Source organism: Helianthus annuus, chromosome 8 (genome assembly GCF_002127325.2).
Source record: "Helianthus annuus cultivar XRQ/B chromosome 8, HanXRQr2.0-SUNRISE, whole genome shotgun sequence".
Taxonomy (NCBI): Eukaryota; Viridiplantae; Streptophyta; class Magnoliopsida; order Asterales; family Asteraceae; genus Helianthus; species Helianthus annuus.
Genome location: NC_035440.2, coordinates 115,078,833 through 115,095,613, shown reverse-complemented (window position 1 = coordinate 115,095,613; position 16,781 = coordinate 115,078,833). Strand labels below are relative to the sequence as shown.

At 35.2% G+C, this 16,781-nt stretch overlaps 1 protein-coding gene across 1 annotated transcript; it reads left to right on the top strand.

Annotated features, from left to right (window-relative positions):
• The first annotated feature begins 9,408 nt into the window (after positions 1-9,408).
• On the top strand, positions 9,409-11,687 carry LOC110873399. Its single transcript, XM_022122317.2, has 2 exons — positions 9,409-9,533; positions 10,257-11,687. Exon 2 carries the CDS (start codon positions 10,263-10,265, stop codon positions 11,394-11,396), a length of 1,134 nt encoding a protein of 377 aa, XP_021978009.1. The 5' UTR covers positions 9,409-9,533; positions 10,257-10,262; the 3' UTR covers positions 11,397-11,687.
• The last annotated feature ends 5,094 nt before the right edge of the window (positions 11,688-16,781 follow it).

The window sequence follows — 16,781 nt, the reverse complement described above, 5'->3', positions numbered from 1 at the left end:
ATCCGCGAGACGGATTCGAAGCATGAAAGGAATGAAAGCATGAATGATATGTTAGAATCCGTGAGACGGATTCGAAGCATGAAAGGAATGAAAGCGTGAATGATGTGTTAGAATCCGCGAGACGGATTCGAAGCATGAAAAGAATGAAAGCGTGAATGATGTGCTAGAATCCGCGAGACGGATTCGAAGCATGAAAGGAATGAAAGCATGAATGATGTGTTAGAATCCGTGAGACGGATTCGAAGCATGAAAGGAATGAAAGCATAATGATATGTTTGAATCCGCGAGACGGATTCAACACATAGAAAGGAATGAAAGGTGGAATGAAAAGTTCGAATTTGTAAGTAAATGCGGACCGAAGAAGTAAATATTTTTTTAAGCGGACGTTAATTAAGTTATGTTTTAAACTTTTTACTATATATTTATGTAAATGCGTTGTATGCAAGATGGTTAGACACACGGGTCAAATGGTGATTACCATTTGAACCCGGTATTTAATGTTTTGTTTGTTCAAGTCTTACATTTGTAGGTAAGCATAATGCATGAACATCCAATACCACAAATTGGAAAGAAATAACCAACACAAGGAATGGATAACGAATTAATGGAACCGACTTGCATCGGTATGTATAAAGATTATGTTTTTGATAGGAGCTTATAGCTCGACTTGAGGAGGATGTGTCAGGAGTGGACAGTTGGTAAGCATAGGTCAGAACGTAATTATAAATGGACTACCGAAAAGTCAAACAAAGTAAATGGATAGTTATCTAACTAGTATTAGTTAATAGTATGAAATATTTGATTCATTAAGTAACTAAAAACCGACGAAAGCTATTATGGTAGCAAGAGACCTTAGTAGAAAGAGGTAAGCTTGAAATGGGTTACATGCTAGACATGTAATTAGACTGGCCTTTGGAAGTTAGAATGAATGACGGTTATGACCCAAGTGAGTGCCTCAGGTATGGACGAGGATGAAGGGTTTTTGCCAGAAAACGTTAAAGTAATGAAATAATTTTTGTAAGAATGTTCGAACGGAAAGTAAGTACAACGCGTACTATGATACTTGTATAACACTAGGTACTGAGTGGCAGTTGACCTTGAAGAGTCAAATTGCAGATGTCGGTAAATAATTATTTATGAAAGTTGGAAAATATTACGTAAAAGACGCAATGTGTAAAGTGAAATACTAGTAGTAAGGATTTCGGAATGACATAGGTAATTCAACACTGAATACCATGAAGGGCTGAGTAGAAATAGTATGCCAAGGAATGAATATGTATCGACCTGTTATGAATAAGGAGAATAAAGAAATTAAAATGTTAGGTAATGGTCATGTATTGACATGTTTAAACAGGTTGAACGTACCAATATTTTGAGAAATAAGTCGAGAAAGAATTAATATAAAAATAAGAAATGCAATAAACATTATGTTTGAACAAAGTTGAATGTAACTGTGGAAATTCTGATAGAATATATATAAAACAGTAAGTATCGTTGAAAATACTAACTTGATGCTAGGCTTGTTGGCCATGTTCATTTAAACAAGACATTATTGAAAGAACGCATTTAAATGGAAGCTTAACAAGGAACAAGTACGATCAACCCAAGTATCGCATGACTCACAATGAAATGGGGTCGATTCGGGTCGCAGGAAATTGGATTATGCAATGGAAACGAGGTTAGTAAAACGTTTAGCTTGCGATTATAAGTAAGAATTGGTATATAGAATGTTTATGGTATGCGTATAGTGACACGCCGACCTTTCAATGAATGTGAAAGTAAGTAGAAGGGACGTTAGTAACGGGGTGTTAGGGTATGATCGTGGTGAACATAATGAAATAATATGTACGATATAATAATAGATTGGAATAAATCATAAAAAGTGAAAATGACACTAATAAGAGCTCTGGATAAGTTTCCGACCTTCATGTATTTGTGAAGGTAAAGTTTGCTTAATTTAAGTAGGTAGGGACAATGCGTACAATTACATTAATTATGAATAGAAATTAGGCCAAGATTTCGAATGTATTCGTAATGTATTATGCACTCCGAATGGGTACAAAGAAAAGGTAAGAGTAAGAATGAGCAAGGTTTCGGGGACGAAACCTCTTTTAAAGAGGGTAGATTTGTAACACCCCAAAACCTGAATGTTAATTTTGAGCACGTTTTGTTTTACTCGATGTGACATGGTAACTAAGTTAGTTAACTTAGTTATAGATATAAGTTAAATATTAGGAATGGAATCTTTGTGACTAACAATTAACAAATTCAAGGGTTAAAAAGAGGATAAATGGAAAGTGTTTTATTTAAAAAGAATGAAGTTGTGGCAAGTATGGGAACATGGTGGATCTTGAGGGACTTAGGGTGCCAAAATGGAAACTAAATTTATTAAATAAAATATCACACACACACACACAAGATGTGTGTGTGCGTGACTTCGATCAGGGGAAAGAGTAGAAGGATGAACCCTAGCTCTCAAGAACATCAACACAAATTCAGCCCAATCAGAGCAAAAATCAAATGGGAAATCATGCATGAATGAAGAATTAGCATCACCCAACATTAACAAACATGTGGTAAGTTGTAGATTTGTATTTGGTGAACTTTTAAGAAATGGGTTATGAGCAAATCCGTGGAATTGTATGAAACTAAGCATGAATGGGTGTTAGAATCATTAAATAGAATATGTGTTATGCAAGGTTTTGAGTAATTTGATGTTTTGGGGTGAAACCCACTTGTAGTAGTAGAGATGATGATATTGATGATTATGCATGTTCAATACTTGTGTGATGTTGATATTGATGTATGTAAGGAGTAATTGTTAGATAATGGTATAAAAGTTATATGATTCTAGTTGAAATTGATGATCTATGTAATGAACTAGGAAGAGTATGCATAAAATACTTGTACTATAGGCTTAAATGATGGCATGCACACCAAGTGTTTGATGAAATTCATAGGTGGAATTATTAGATGAGATTGGATGTAAACAATGAATGAACGTGTATAGGAAGTGATAATGGTGTGTTGAATAGTGAATTAACAAAAGAAGTGTGCTTTAGATATGATTCATGTAGAAGATTTGAATTGCTAGTATCATGTGGTAGTAGTATGCTTTAGGAGTGGTACCTTATGCTTAAATCATACAATGGACACCATGTGTTATTTGATGATATGTTAAATTATGTGGAATTGGAATGAAATAATTATTAAAGTAGACTTGTGTATATTATAATGGACTAGTGAAAGTCAATGTGACCCGTGTGTTGGAAATGGATGTTATTACGAACGAGCATATATGCTAACAATGTTGTAAATATGATAGCTTGAAAGAATAAGAACCAGGTCAAGATGGACCATATCATGGGAGGCAAACGGGTCAAAGAGGAGGCAAAGGAACTAGCATAAACATGGCGAGCACAAGGTAAATGACTTCTGACTCACTTCTTAGTATGCATTTAGAGTTTTTATGTTTATGAATGTGGAGAAAATTATGTAAGGTTATGAAATAATGGAAGCTTTAAGATAAAGTATTGATCTAGTTAGACGAGGGTAGATATGTAAGTCGAAAGTATTTTAATGTGAATAAACGGGTTGAATAAGCATGTATAAGTAAGGTAGCGGTAATGAAATTTGTGAGGATTAAGGACCCGGGGCAAGGATTCTTAGTCTAATATGTAGGGAAATGTTTTACGGACAATTAGAAATAAGTTTCAAGTGAAACGGATGCAAAACGAGCAAGTTATGCGAGTTTTAGTTTTTAAATGGTGGGCTGAACTGGGCTCTACCGTAGCTTACGGTAGCCACCGTAAGCTACGGTAGGTTCTGGGCCTTTCTTCCTGCCGTAAGGCAGTAGATATGTACCGTAAGGGTTAGTGGCCACCGTAAGCTACGGTAGCCACCGTAGCTTACGGTGGAGGTCAAGTGCACTTATAAGATTTCGTAATCATTCGTTTTTCTTTCAATTTCGGGCCCCGTGAACCCATCCCAAGCCTTGATAAGTTTTTATAATGCACCTCAACCCTACCAAAAGGCTTGGTAAGTTACGGGTGCGAATGGAACTCATTCTCAAAGATCTGAAGTACACCCGAATGATATTTTAAAAGTGTTATTGATGTGTGAGTAGTAATGGGATACGTGAGTGAGTATGCGGGGCTATGAATTAAGTACATGGGTACGTATGTGTGTATGTATGTATAGTTTTCACTAGTGAGGGTATGCATGGGTATAGTTATGATTCGTTTTATATGTGGATGCATGTATGTAGGTATAAATGTATGCTAGTAGGCATGTAAGTATGTTCGTGGGTTTTCAATACGACTGAGTAATGATGCTATTAACAGTGTACCTTGAGAATAAAGTATAATGCAGGTATAATGTTGTAATCTCACCATGGAAATGGATACTCAGACGGAAGCGCCTTACATAAAGGAATGACGGAATGGAAAGTAAAAGAGTATGAATCCTGATACGTTTATAAAGTGTACTAACGTGTGAATTGGTATGGTGAGTGTAGGTTGTACGAGGCACGGAGTATCACTGAGGAGTGAAGATCAAGGATCGAGTCACTAGTTAGATTGTATGGGATGCTCGAATAAGTAATTAGCAAACATAGTTTATGTTTCCATATCGCAGTTGAGATCTAATGATGTATTATTGTAAGATTGTCACTTTTAAATGGACTTCGAGTAAATTAAGACGTTTTTAAATGAAAGAAATTTTATGGTATCAATTTCCGCTACGTCTTTTCAGTAGAAGCGTGTTAGGGCGTTACAATTTTAGTTTACAATTTTCATGAATTATAGTTTGATTTTCAGTAATTGAAGTGAGTTTTGCTTTAATTATATTGGGTTTGATCAAAATTGATGATTGAAGAGTTAATAATCATACTCCAGAGTTCTTGTTGTTCATTATTTATTCATATTTTAGGGTTCTTGTTGTTCATTTTTGTGAAAAGTAGCTGCAAAAGGTTATGAATTGATTCCAATTTCTGCTAATTTTTGGTCTTTGCTTGTTCGTCATCTAGGGATTTTGTTTAATTTTGTGAAAATTAGTTGCGAAAGGTTGTTAATTGACATAAAATTCGTTTTTAAGTAAAAAGACAACAATACCCTGGTCAACTAATTGTTGACTAACGGCAGCTTGCACCAGGAGCTTGATTGTGAGCAATTGACAACATCAAGAACTGGAGTGTTGAGTTTTTTCAGATGAGGACTGAGCCTGCGATTGGATGTAAATCCCAGCAACTGAAATTGTACTTTACTTTAATTTGAATCTATTGTGTTACCTTCGATAGCCTTTGAGTTGTGCCCTATTATTAATGATCTATTATGTCAATTTTGTCTTTATTTTTAGACAAAAGATAAAATACAAATAACTTTAACAACTTTAATGTACAAAACGTACGCACCGAAGGTTTTGCTGAAAAAACGTGATGACATTTTCATACTTATTAGTAATTTTGAAAATTACTCTACAAATGATCCTGTAGAGTAATTTTGTAAAATGTTCTTATAGAGTAATTTTGATCTTGTAGAGTAATTTTATAAAATGTTCTTATACAGTAATTTTGATCTTGTAGGGTAATTATCAAAATACTCTACAAGTGTATCAAAATTACTCTACAACTATATCAAAATTACTCTGCAAGTTTATCAAACAACATACAATTAAAAATTACTCTACAAATGATCCTGTAAAGTAATTTTGACCTTGTAGAGAAATTTTGTAAAATATTCTTGTAGAGTAATTTTGTAAATTTTTTTAGCATTTAGTTATGGGGTTTAGTTTTATGGTTTAGTTTTTAGCATTTAGTTTGGGTGGGGGTTAGGTTATTATTATTATTATTTTTTTTTTTTTTTTTTTGCGGGGGGGAGGTGTTAGGTTTTTTTTTAAGGTTTTTGGGGGGTGAGAGGTTAGGTTTTTTGAGGGATTTTTGGTGAGGTATAGATTTTTGATCAAAATTACTCAGAAGAATATTTTATAAAATTACTCTACAAGATCAAAATTACTCTACAGGATCATTTGTAGAGTAATTTTGATAATTACCCTACGGGCAACTAATTACGAAAATGTCACCGCGTTTTTTTTTTTTTTTTTTTTTGCCTATTTTATGTTATTCGTACGTTTAGTACGTTAAAATTATTTGTACGGAAACTTTACTCTTATTTTTAACAATAATCCATAGTAAACAAAAACTAAAATTTTTTTCTTTGAAGTCGTTTATGTTAAAAAGTTTATAATATCTTCCTCAATTAGATAAATCCTTTTATATTGATTAGTTTTTTTTCTTTCAAATTAAAATTTAGAAGTAAAAATATAGTTTGAAAAGAATTCTACCGACAAAGGGCTTAAAAACAATACTAGAAGTCAAGGGGTTCCATGTGGATGATTGAAAATATTGGTGACAATTTCAAATCTTTCCGGCGATAATAATATGATTAAAAACATATATTTGTGGGCACCTTACAATATATTTAAAACTTAGGATTACCTAGAATATCATGAGAAAAATAGTAATTATGTTTGTAACCAAATGAAATGTGGATGAAAGCCGCAGTCCGGTTGTAGACATTGAATTAAATCGATTAGTTTAAGCGTCATGTGATGCGTTAATTATATATAAAACGTGTGTTTTGACTTACTCAGTTCAACTCAGTGTAACCTAATATAAGGATCGTGATTGAATCAAAACGTAAAGTAAATCGAATTTATACCATACAACTATAACGTAACGAACCAAAAAAAAAAGCATAAAGCATTTTTAAAGAAATAACTAATATCAGTAATCAAAAGCGGCTTCTTATAGCTTTAAAATATAGAAACCACAAAAGAAAATAGAGAACATATTCACATGAAGAGGTAGCCATGGGTGTTTTGAAAAGTGAAAGGACCAAGGTTGGGAGGTGTAAACATCGACTTTGGTTTTTAGTGTGTATATATATATATATATATAATTATAAATTTACCCGTCTTGCGTTGCAAGGGGTAAAAACGTAGAGTAACTTGAATTTACACCGTCTAATAAAATGTATTATATTTAACACCACTTGCTTTGAACCAAAATTTACGTCGAAACGTTGACCAACTGGAAACATACATAAAATAAGCAAAAAAAAAAACATATTATATTTGAGTTGACTCGTTTCCAAAAAAGAGTTTACGTCTAAACGAAAATCAACTCAATTTTATACTGACACGTAATAAAAATGCGTGTAAAAAGTTAGTTTTTTAAAGTAAAGGAACAAAAAGGGTAAACTCGAAACTTTAGAAACTCGAGAAGGTCAAACATAAATTGGTTCTTTAAAAAAGAAATTAGCAAACGAAAGTTATTGAATAAAATAATAGGTTAAAAACGTATATTAGATATATATATATATATATATATATATATGATACATGGGTGAAGTTGAAACATTAAAAACTGGAGTGGCTAATTTGTAAAACTTGTAAAATGGAGTAGTAGTCTAGGGACTAAAATTACCATTTTGTAAAACTTTGGGGACAGCATAGCTGAGGGGCTAAAATTACAATTGTGTGAAAATTTGAGGGAGCAAAATCGATAGGAAACCTCACCGACTTTACTTCTTAAGATATATAATGTTATTTGTATGTAGTTAAGTAAAGATATATGTATATCGTGTAGTGGATTTACTTTTATCAGATAATAAAATCATTTGTCATTAAAATCCATTTCCCAATTTCTTCAATAACATGCCCATCACATCGAGGGGGATATTGCACGGTCCTCTCAATCGCTGGAGTGATCCCACTCCACAAGCTAGCTTTGCCCCATAGCTCTCTGACAGTTACTACCCAACCGGAAGCGAAAGCCTAGTCCTATGGGAAGAGGTGGGTGAGGCTGGCCACTGGGACACCCCAAGTGGTTATCAATCATTGTTTATCTCTAACACAGTTCTCTACATGTAATATCACCAACCATCAAAATTCGATTATGGTAATACTAAGCGTAGCTAGGAACACCACCGAAAGTGCCCTCAAAATCGAAACAACTGTAACAACTCTTGTTTTCAATTCGAACTGTGTGACACCAACGTGAAAGAAAGAAAGAAAGAAACATAACATTTTTCTTAGTAAAAATTCGTCTTTACGGCTGACGAATAAGAGTAAACTGCCATTTTGGTCCCTGAGGTTTGGCCAGCTTTGCCACTTTAGTCCAATTCTCAAACCTTTTGTATCTGGCTCCCTGTGGTTTCAGTTTTGTTGCCATTTTGATCCAAAAGTGAAATCAGGTCAGATTCCCCAAATTAAACCCCCCTGTTTTGTCCTCGTCCTCAAGGGTAATTTTGTCATTTTCGTTTTATTATAACTGGTAGAGGGATGGGGATCTTGCTCTTGCTCACTTCATCTTCCCCATACAAACCCTAGTTTTCACAGAGCAGATCCCCTTATACACAACCTATACATACAAATCCTCCAATAATACTATGGCTCAGGAACCCTCATCTTCCTCCTCATCCTCATCTCAAACCCTAGAATCACCTATCTCTACTTCAATTTCAACTGATAGCACCAACAATCAATCTCTCACACGTAACGTTTCATTCAACCGATTGAACGCCAAAGCGCCGGAGTTCCTCCCTCGCACCACCGCCGCCTCATCCTCTGCCGTTTCCGCCGCCGTGACGTCATCTTCCTCCGATCTAACTCAGCCGCGACTCGTGATATCGCCTCCGCCGACGTCGCCGGGGATAATTCATGTACTTTCGTCTCCTAATTCTCCGTTTCATGCTCGGATCCCGACGCATGTGCCGGTGACGGTTTCGGTTCCGGTGCAGAGTCATCATGGTCATCATCATCCGCATTATCATGTGGCGATTCAGTATCATCATCAGCAGCAGCATCACCAACAACATAATCATGGTCATCAGCGGAAGTTTAATGGTGGTGGCACGGGGTATCTGGATCAATTTAGTTTTATAGGGTCAAGGTTGATTAATTTAGTTTTATTATTTTTAATTAATAACCAATTATAATAAAACGAAAATGACAAAATTACCCTGAGGAAAAGGACAAAACAGGGGGGTTTAATATGGGGAATCTGGTCTGATTTCACTTTTGGACCAAAATGGCAACAAAACTGAAACCACAGGGACCTAGATACAAAAGGTTTGAGATTTGGACTAAAGTGACAAAACTGGCCAAATCTCAGGGACCAAAATGGCAGTTTACTCGACGAATAATGATAGAAGAATGATAATGCGAGAGGGAAACTCGGTAGGGATATTTTTGGACCTGCCGACTTGGAGGTTGTACAATCCATATTAACTTTAATATAATAATATTGATATAAAGTTAAGATATAAAGTTATAAAGTTAATGATATAAAAGTTAATCACATGTATAAGGCCTTATTATTTTTATAAATAAAATATTAAAAAGTAGGCACCTACTTATAAAAATGGGGACACACGAATGCATAAAACCCATCAATATAATAATTCTCTGCAGATTTTCTGGGATCAAAAACTCAACAATTCTTCACCGTTTCTTGAACTTGGTTCTCAAAAAAGGCAAGAAATGTCCTAACTTTTCTTCATATATTAATATATCACCTGTTCTTTGAGTTAAAACAGATAAATTACTTGAATTTGGAGTTGTTTATTGTTGTGGGTTTTGTTTATAATTGGAATGGAATTTAAAATGGGTTTATGATCAAATCTTGATTAACTTGAAATCAAGATTAGGGTTCTTCCTGTTACACCTTTTTAGGTTTTATGTTTGCTTTCGTGTACAATTTTCATGAATTATAGTTTGATTTTCAGTAATTGAAGTGAGTTTTGCTTTAATTATACTGGGCTTGAATCAAAATTGATGATTGAAGAGTTAATAATCATACTCTAGAGTTCTTGTTGTTCATTATTTATTTGTTTAATTATGTGAAAATTAGTTGAAAAAGGTTGTTAATTGACATAAAATTCTGCTTATTCTTGATCTTTAATTCTTCATCAATTTGGGTTCTTGTTTAATTATGTGAAAATTAGTTCCAAAAAGGTTATGAATTTGCACAACTTTCTACTAATTTTTTATCTTTAATTGTTCATCATTTTTGGTTCTTGTTTATTTTTGTTAAAATTAGTTGCAAAAAGGTTATAAATTGACACATCTTTCTGCTTATTATTGATCTTTAATTCTTCATTATCTTGTTTAATTTTGTGAAAAATTGCTGCCAAAAAAGGTGGGACTTTTCAAAATTATTCACTTTCTTGATCTTCAAAATCTTAAATCATTTGCAGGTTTTCATGGAGTCTCCTCAATCTGTTGTGTCACCATTCAAGACCTCATCTTTATTTCAAGAACCCAAATCACAAAATCTTGATCTTTTCGCAACAAACCCGAATTTCATAACAAAGAAACTCGTACCCGAACCCGAATTGTTTCTCGGTGTTCTTGATGTTCACATTCATCAAGCTAGAGACATTCAAAACATCTGCATATACCATAAACAAGACGTTTACGCCAAAATTTGCATCACTACCAACCCCGATAAATCGGTCACCACTCGAACCATCAACGGGGGTGGACAAAATCCGGTCTTTAACGAAACCCTTCAAGTTCATGTCCCAACAATCGAGTCTTCGCTTAAATGCGAGATATATATGTTGAGCAGGGTGCGAAATTATCTTGAAGATCAGTTGTTAGGGTTTACTGTAATCCCTTTGTCCGAAATCGTCATGAAAAACGGGAAGTTAGATAAAGAGTTCACTTTATCCTCAACCGATTTGTTCCACTCGCCTTCGGGCTTCGTTCACCTGTCGTTTTCGTACACCGGATCCTCCCCTGACATAATGACCATCTCACCGCCATTGCAGACCGCAGCGGCTGATTCAGAATTAACCGAATTCGACAAAATCGAGTTCCCGGATCCTAAAGTTGTGACGGAAAACCACATGATGGTGACAGAGTATTTTGGTTTGAGCTCAGAAAGTTTAGTGTCATCTGACACAGATGATCAGGTTGACCAAATTGATCAAATTGAAGTACCCTTTATGGAACCGGTTGAGACCCGAAAGCCCGAATCCCCGCCTACAAGCGTCTCGACGAACGAATCTCAATGCGCGAATCAAGAATGTGATTCGCCTGCAGAAGAGAAACCCGCGAGAACAGGTGATCCCGATGTTGATTCGGTCAACCGGACTTCTATAAAGCCGTTGACTTTGACCGCGGATTTTGACCAGAAAGTTGTGCAGCAGGACTTTGTGGATTTGTACATGAAGAGTATGCAACAGTTTACTGAGTCTTTGGCCAAGATGAAGCTTCCATTGGATGTTGAAAAAGAGGGTATGGATTCTGGAAATCCCGGGTCGGGTCAGAAGATCCAGACGCCAAACGGGTCGCAGGGTCGGGTGTTTTATGGGAGTCGGGCTTTCTTTTGATGTGTTTGTTTGGGATTCACATGTGAAAATTAGGGTTTAGAATAAAAAATACGGATTATATTTATGTTTTGTAAAAGTTTGGGAAAGGCAAAACTTTTAAATACCTTGAGAGGGGGAGGTTGGGTTCAAGTCCCACTAGGAATAAAGAAATTTGCCGTTCAAAAAAAGGGTATGTTTATAACGTTATTATTTAATGCACAATGTACGAGGTCGTTTATAACATGTTTTGAACATATGTGTACTTTTCGATTTTTGCGAAATACATGAATGACATTGTCGCGTTTTAATGTATGCGAGTTTGGATCATGTGTTCTAATGTTGTTTTTTGGAGTTTCGTCTTTGTTTTACGACTGATTATTTGTATCCCATTGTGTTTTAATCTTGTGTTTTGGAATTTAATCTTTGTTTTACAAATGGTTATGTGTAATCTATGGGATGTAGATTTATAAAGTTTGATGGGATGTAGACAGGGCCGGCCTAAGCGTAAATAAACCCAAGCAAGGGCTTTGGGCCACCATTTAAGAAAGGCCCCAAATTTAAAAAAGACTGGTAGTTTTTGTATATATATTTAAATTAAGACGGTTAAACATAAAATGGTAGGTTGATTTAGTGGTAAACTTCCTCTATATTTACAAGTAAGGCAGGGGTTCTAGACATTGTTAAGTCGCTTTTTTTGTTTGTTATTTTTAAATACAAAGTCTAAAATCTAATTGGTACAAGTCCAACAAAAAGAATCTTATTTAGTAGGCCTCAGATTTCTAGTTTTCTTTTGACTTCTAAAACGATTGAGCCGGCCCTATGATAGCAATCAGTTCGGTAACGGCTATGAAATTAAAACTCTAAATAAAACAGATAGATCTAACGGTCTCTTGTGATACAGACACACCACACAAGAAATCGATTAGGGCAAACTAAACGCGAATCAAGATACAGATACACCACTTGATTCTAATCTAGGCTCCAAGAACACCATTCAAGTTGCCACACTTGAACTAGCATGGAAGAATTAATTACTCTCAAAATCCATTGAGAAAATTAACACACAAATTTCAAACTAATAAAAAACTGCCTCCATTTCATTTAACTTGCGATACATATAGATGCAAAAGAAACCCACCCACGTTTCCTTACATATAGGAAATTGAATAACTTACTTGAAAACAAAATAAAACAAAACTAACAAATAAATAAATAAAAATAACATTGGATGAAAATAAAAGTTAACTACTGATTGAAAACGTGGGGTGCATGGTCATGTATGGAATCAATTCATGTTGAAGACGTATTAGGGTCGACCCGGATATAATTGAACCAGCCCTGGCCTGACTTTGCCTGACTCGTGAAGTTCCGTTCTTGGTCTGATTGTATTAACGATTAACCGGTCGCAATTCCTATCACCCTAGATTGTAGATTTATAAAGTTTGATAAGAATTACTCGTGTCATACATACTATGCTATGAAAAGTTGTTATCACGATGAATATAAAATTACTATATTATTCATGAAATAAGTCGGTCATTTCACCATATGATTGTGATTTTTTCGAATTCATAATCTTGTGAAAATATGCCTACACCAATATGAAATTTTTGATTGTTAAAACGCATGAGTAAAGTGAAAAGTAAGATTATTTGGTGGTATCAAAAAGTATCAAAAGTGATTTTGATATATCATAGTCAAAATAATTAGATGTATATAGAATTAGAGTAAATTACGTTTTTGACCCCTGTGGTTATATCATTTTTACTATATTAACCCAAAATAAGAATTTTTAACATATCTGCCCCCATGGTCTATATAACTAACCATTTTGGCCCCTAAGGCTAGAGATCATGGGGGCCAAAATGGTTAGTTATAGAGACCATAGGGGCCAAAATGGTTAGACTTAGAGGTCAAAATGGTTAGTTATAGAAACCATGGGGGGAGATATATTAAAAATTCTTATTTTGGGCTAATATAGTAAAAGTGATATAACCACAGGGGCCAAAAACATAATTTACTCATAGAATTATAATAAAGCTAACCATTACGATAAATGTGAAATTATCTTTTTTTACCGGTAACTTACATACTCTTGAAACAGTGGATAACCAGGGGGTCGGTCTACTAGTCTCGTCGGGTAGCGTTAATCCCTTTTTTCTTCGATCAATGGCCGGGTCGTCCTCTAATCGGTCCCCTGCACAAGGAAACACACCCTGACTCGTAACAAGGAGGATGAGGTAGGGGTTGCTTGTGAGCAAAGTATTTGAGTAATATGTGTGAGAGAGCAGATTAGCGTTACCTCAAACCTAGTTTGGGATGAGTATTTATAGCCGAAGAGTGAAGGAGGGCCCAAAGGGCCGCTAAATGGGCCTAGGGCCTGACTGACAACGCGTAGCCTTTTTGTAGGCATGTTAGGAGCGCAGGTCACGGGAGCGTCGGACGCATCCGGAGGTGATGCCACGCCCTGCTGGTGCTGCCTGCTTTCCATGCATGTGGGCTGGGCAGCTACGCATTAGGCGGTCAGCTGACCGCTATTGTCAGTACCCGGTCAGACCACTTGCTGGTTTGGTTACTGAAGTCAAAGTGTCAGTTCCACTTGTTTCGACAATAGGATGTGGTTCTGGACCGCATCGCTATGTGTGGTAACCAAAGTGATTACCGCGTGCGTAGTGTTAACGAAAACAACCATTTTCATACACAAGATAAGTCTTCTCATCTTTCCCCGAGTGGGAAAGCAAACCGGGTTTGCGTGTGCCCGCGCGAATGTAGGCGAATCCTTGTCGGTAGGGGTAATGAGCCGGGTAATGGTCACTCGCGCCTAAGCCTTGTGCGAGATTTAGACCATACCCCTTCAAATCCCCCCAGTCTAGTGTTGCTTCCATGCGCAAGTTGCAAGTGGGTGGAATGCTAGACTAATGGTCGAAAGGGTGCTCTTGAAATCGATTTGAAGAATATACTAGGCCGAGGCCTTTGCTCCTGCTTCATGTAAATCAATCTGGCGATTGATCGCTAATTGTGGAGCTGGTTGAGTTGTGTCGTTGTCGACTGTGCAGAACCGGTGAGTAAGTTCAGGCTGACGCTGAAGCACCTCATAATTGAGGCAAGAGACGACCAAAGCTTGTATACTAGCAACCTTCACGCTGACCCTTGAACTCTTAAGTTGTTTATATCCAGCCCTCATAGAATGCAGCCTTTTTTATTCTAAATAGGGTCGTCCAAACCGCTCGTCGCTCGCTCGGAAAATGCTCGTTCGTTTTAAGTCTCTCGGTTGTAAATGAGCCACTCTGCTCGGTTCGGTCCGGTTTGTAAACGAGCCAAGCATGAGCAAAGGTCCGCTCGACTCAGTTTGACTTGAATTCTTATTTTTAATTAGTATATATATAGGGTCAAGATTTAGAGAGAACAGTGAAAAATGTGAGAACGGTGAGAATGATTTTGGTGGTGACATGTGGCATTGATGTTAAATTACACTAAGGGGTAATATTGTCAAAAAAAAACCCACACACATGAACTGCATGTTCAAATAAAATGCCATAAAAACACTAAATTCAGAAAAACACCATGAAAAATACCCAGTTAAAATGCTATAAACACTCAAAAGCTATTTTTTTGAGCTATAATTTACAACAGCTCAAAAAAAACCATTTTTTAACGCTATAAAGCACTCAAAAAGCTATTTTTGAGCTATCATTTACAACAGCTCAAAAAACCATTATATTTTTGAGCCAGCTCCCAAGTTAAACTTCATAAAAAAAGTTTTTTTTTTGAGCTATAATTTACAACAGCTAAAAAAACCATTTTTTTTAGCCATAAGCCTAAATTAATATTTTTTGAGCTTAGAAAAATCATAATTTGTACTGTAAAAACGCTATAAAACACCCAGTTCAAAAAAACGCCATGGAAAAACTCAGTTGAGAACGCCATAAAACAATCAGTTCAGAAAAACGTTATGAAAATACCTAGTTAAAACGCCATAAAAACACCTGGTTCAGAAAAACGTCATGAAAATACCTAGTCTAAAACGCCATAAAATACCCAGTTCAGAAAAACGCCATAAAACCCAGTTAATTTTTTTTCGAATAGTATATCAATAGTATACTCGTTGGAAAGATAAAAACACGCTGAGTTTTATGGTGTAATTTTTTTCGAAAAATAATCACGTATAAAAAAGTTATTGTCGTTTAAATATGATGGGGGAAAATGGCATGTGGTTAGCATATGCATCTTTGTTTGAATCTTCCTATTTTACCCCTCCTGGTAGTTCCAAGACCCCTATTATTTACAAAAATGTCACCGCATCAATCTCAGCCACAAACCACTAAGATCTTGTGGATGAGAATCGTTCTCACCGTTCTCACACTTTGAGGTGTTCTCCTGATGTTCCTATATATATATAGGGGAAGGTTCATTTGAGAAGAAATTTTATGTGAGAAGAAAAAGAAGAAAGGGCATATCAGTAAAATACTATTTCATTTATAACTCATATCATTAATTATTAACTCTTTAATTAATTAGTTAACTAATCATTAATTATCCTACATATAATTTACAAAACTTACACATATCAAAATTTTTCTACATATACCCTACACATTATAGAATTTTATCCTACACAGTCGAAATTTATCATGCACACCTCGAAAATATATCTTACACAACTCGTAATTTATCCCACACAACTAGTAATTTATTCTACACTTTAAATTAACTTGTTTTTTTTAGTTTGGAAAAAGTATATATTTTGAAAAGGATTTACAAATTTAATTTAGAGTTAATTGCCAAAATCGTCCCTGAGGTTTGGGCAGGTTTGTCATTTTCGTCCAAAACGACACTTTTGTACCAAATTGCCTCCAACGTTTGTAACTTTTTGCCACTTTCATCCAAACCACTAACTTAGTTTATTTTTTCTGTTAAGTTGAGGATATTTGGATAAAACTGGCAAATATAAAACCACAGGGACGATTTTGGCAATTTACTCAAAGTCTTTTAAATTTCTTTTATTTAATTAATTTTGTTACATATATAATAAAAAGAATATACATGCAATTTTTATATGAAAAAAATGATAGCTTTGTCATATAATTTTTATAAATTTTCATCCAACCACTATCTAAGTTAATTTTTCTATTAAGGCGAAGGACGTTTATAAACTAAAACAGAAATTAATTTCTAAATTTTTATATAGATCAGTTTTATAAAAATAAGATCTACTTAAACCTCTAAATTTTATAAAACTAAAATGCTGGTGATCTTATTGAAAAAGGTCAAATAAAAAAATCTTATCAAAGGTAACAAGTTTGTAATTCATCTTCCACTCTTTAAAATTCGCTCCTAAGAAAAAACAGAAGCCAGTGCCCCCCCCCCCCCCTCCATCAAACAACGTATCATTACCAAACCTTAAAA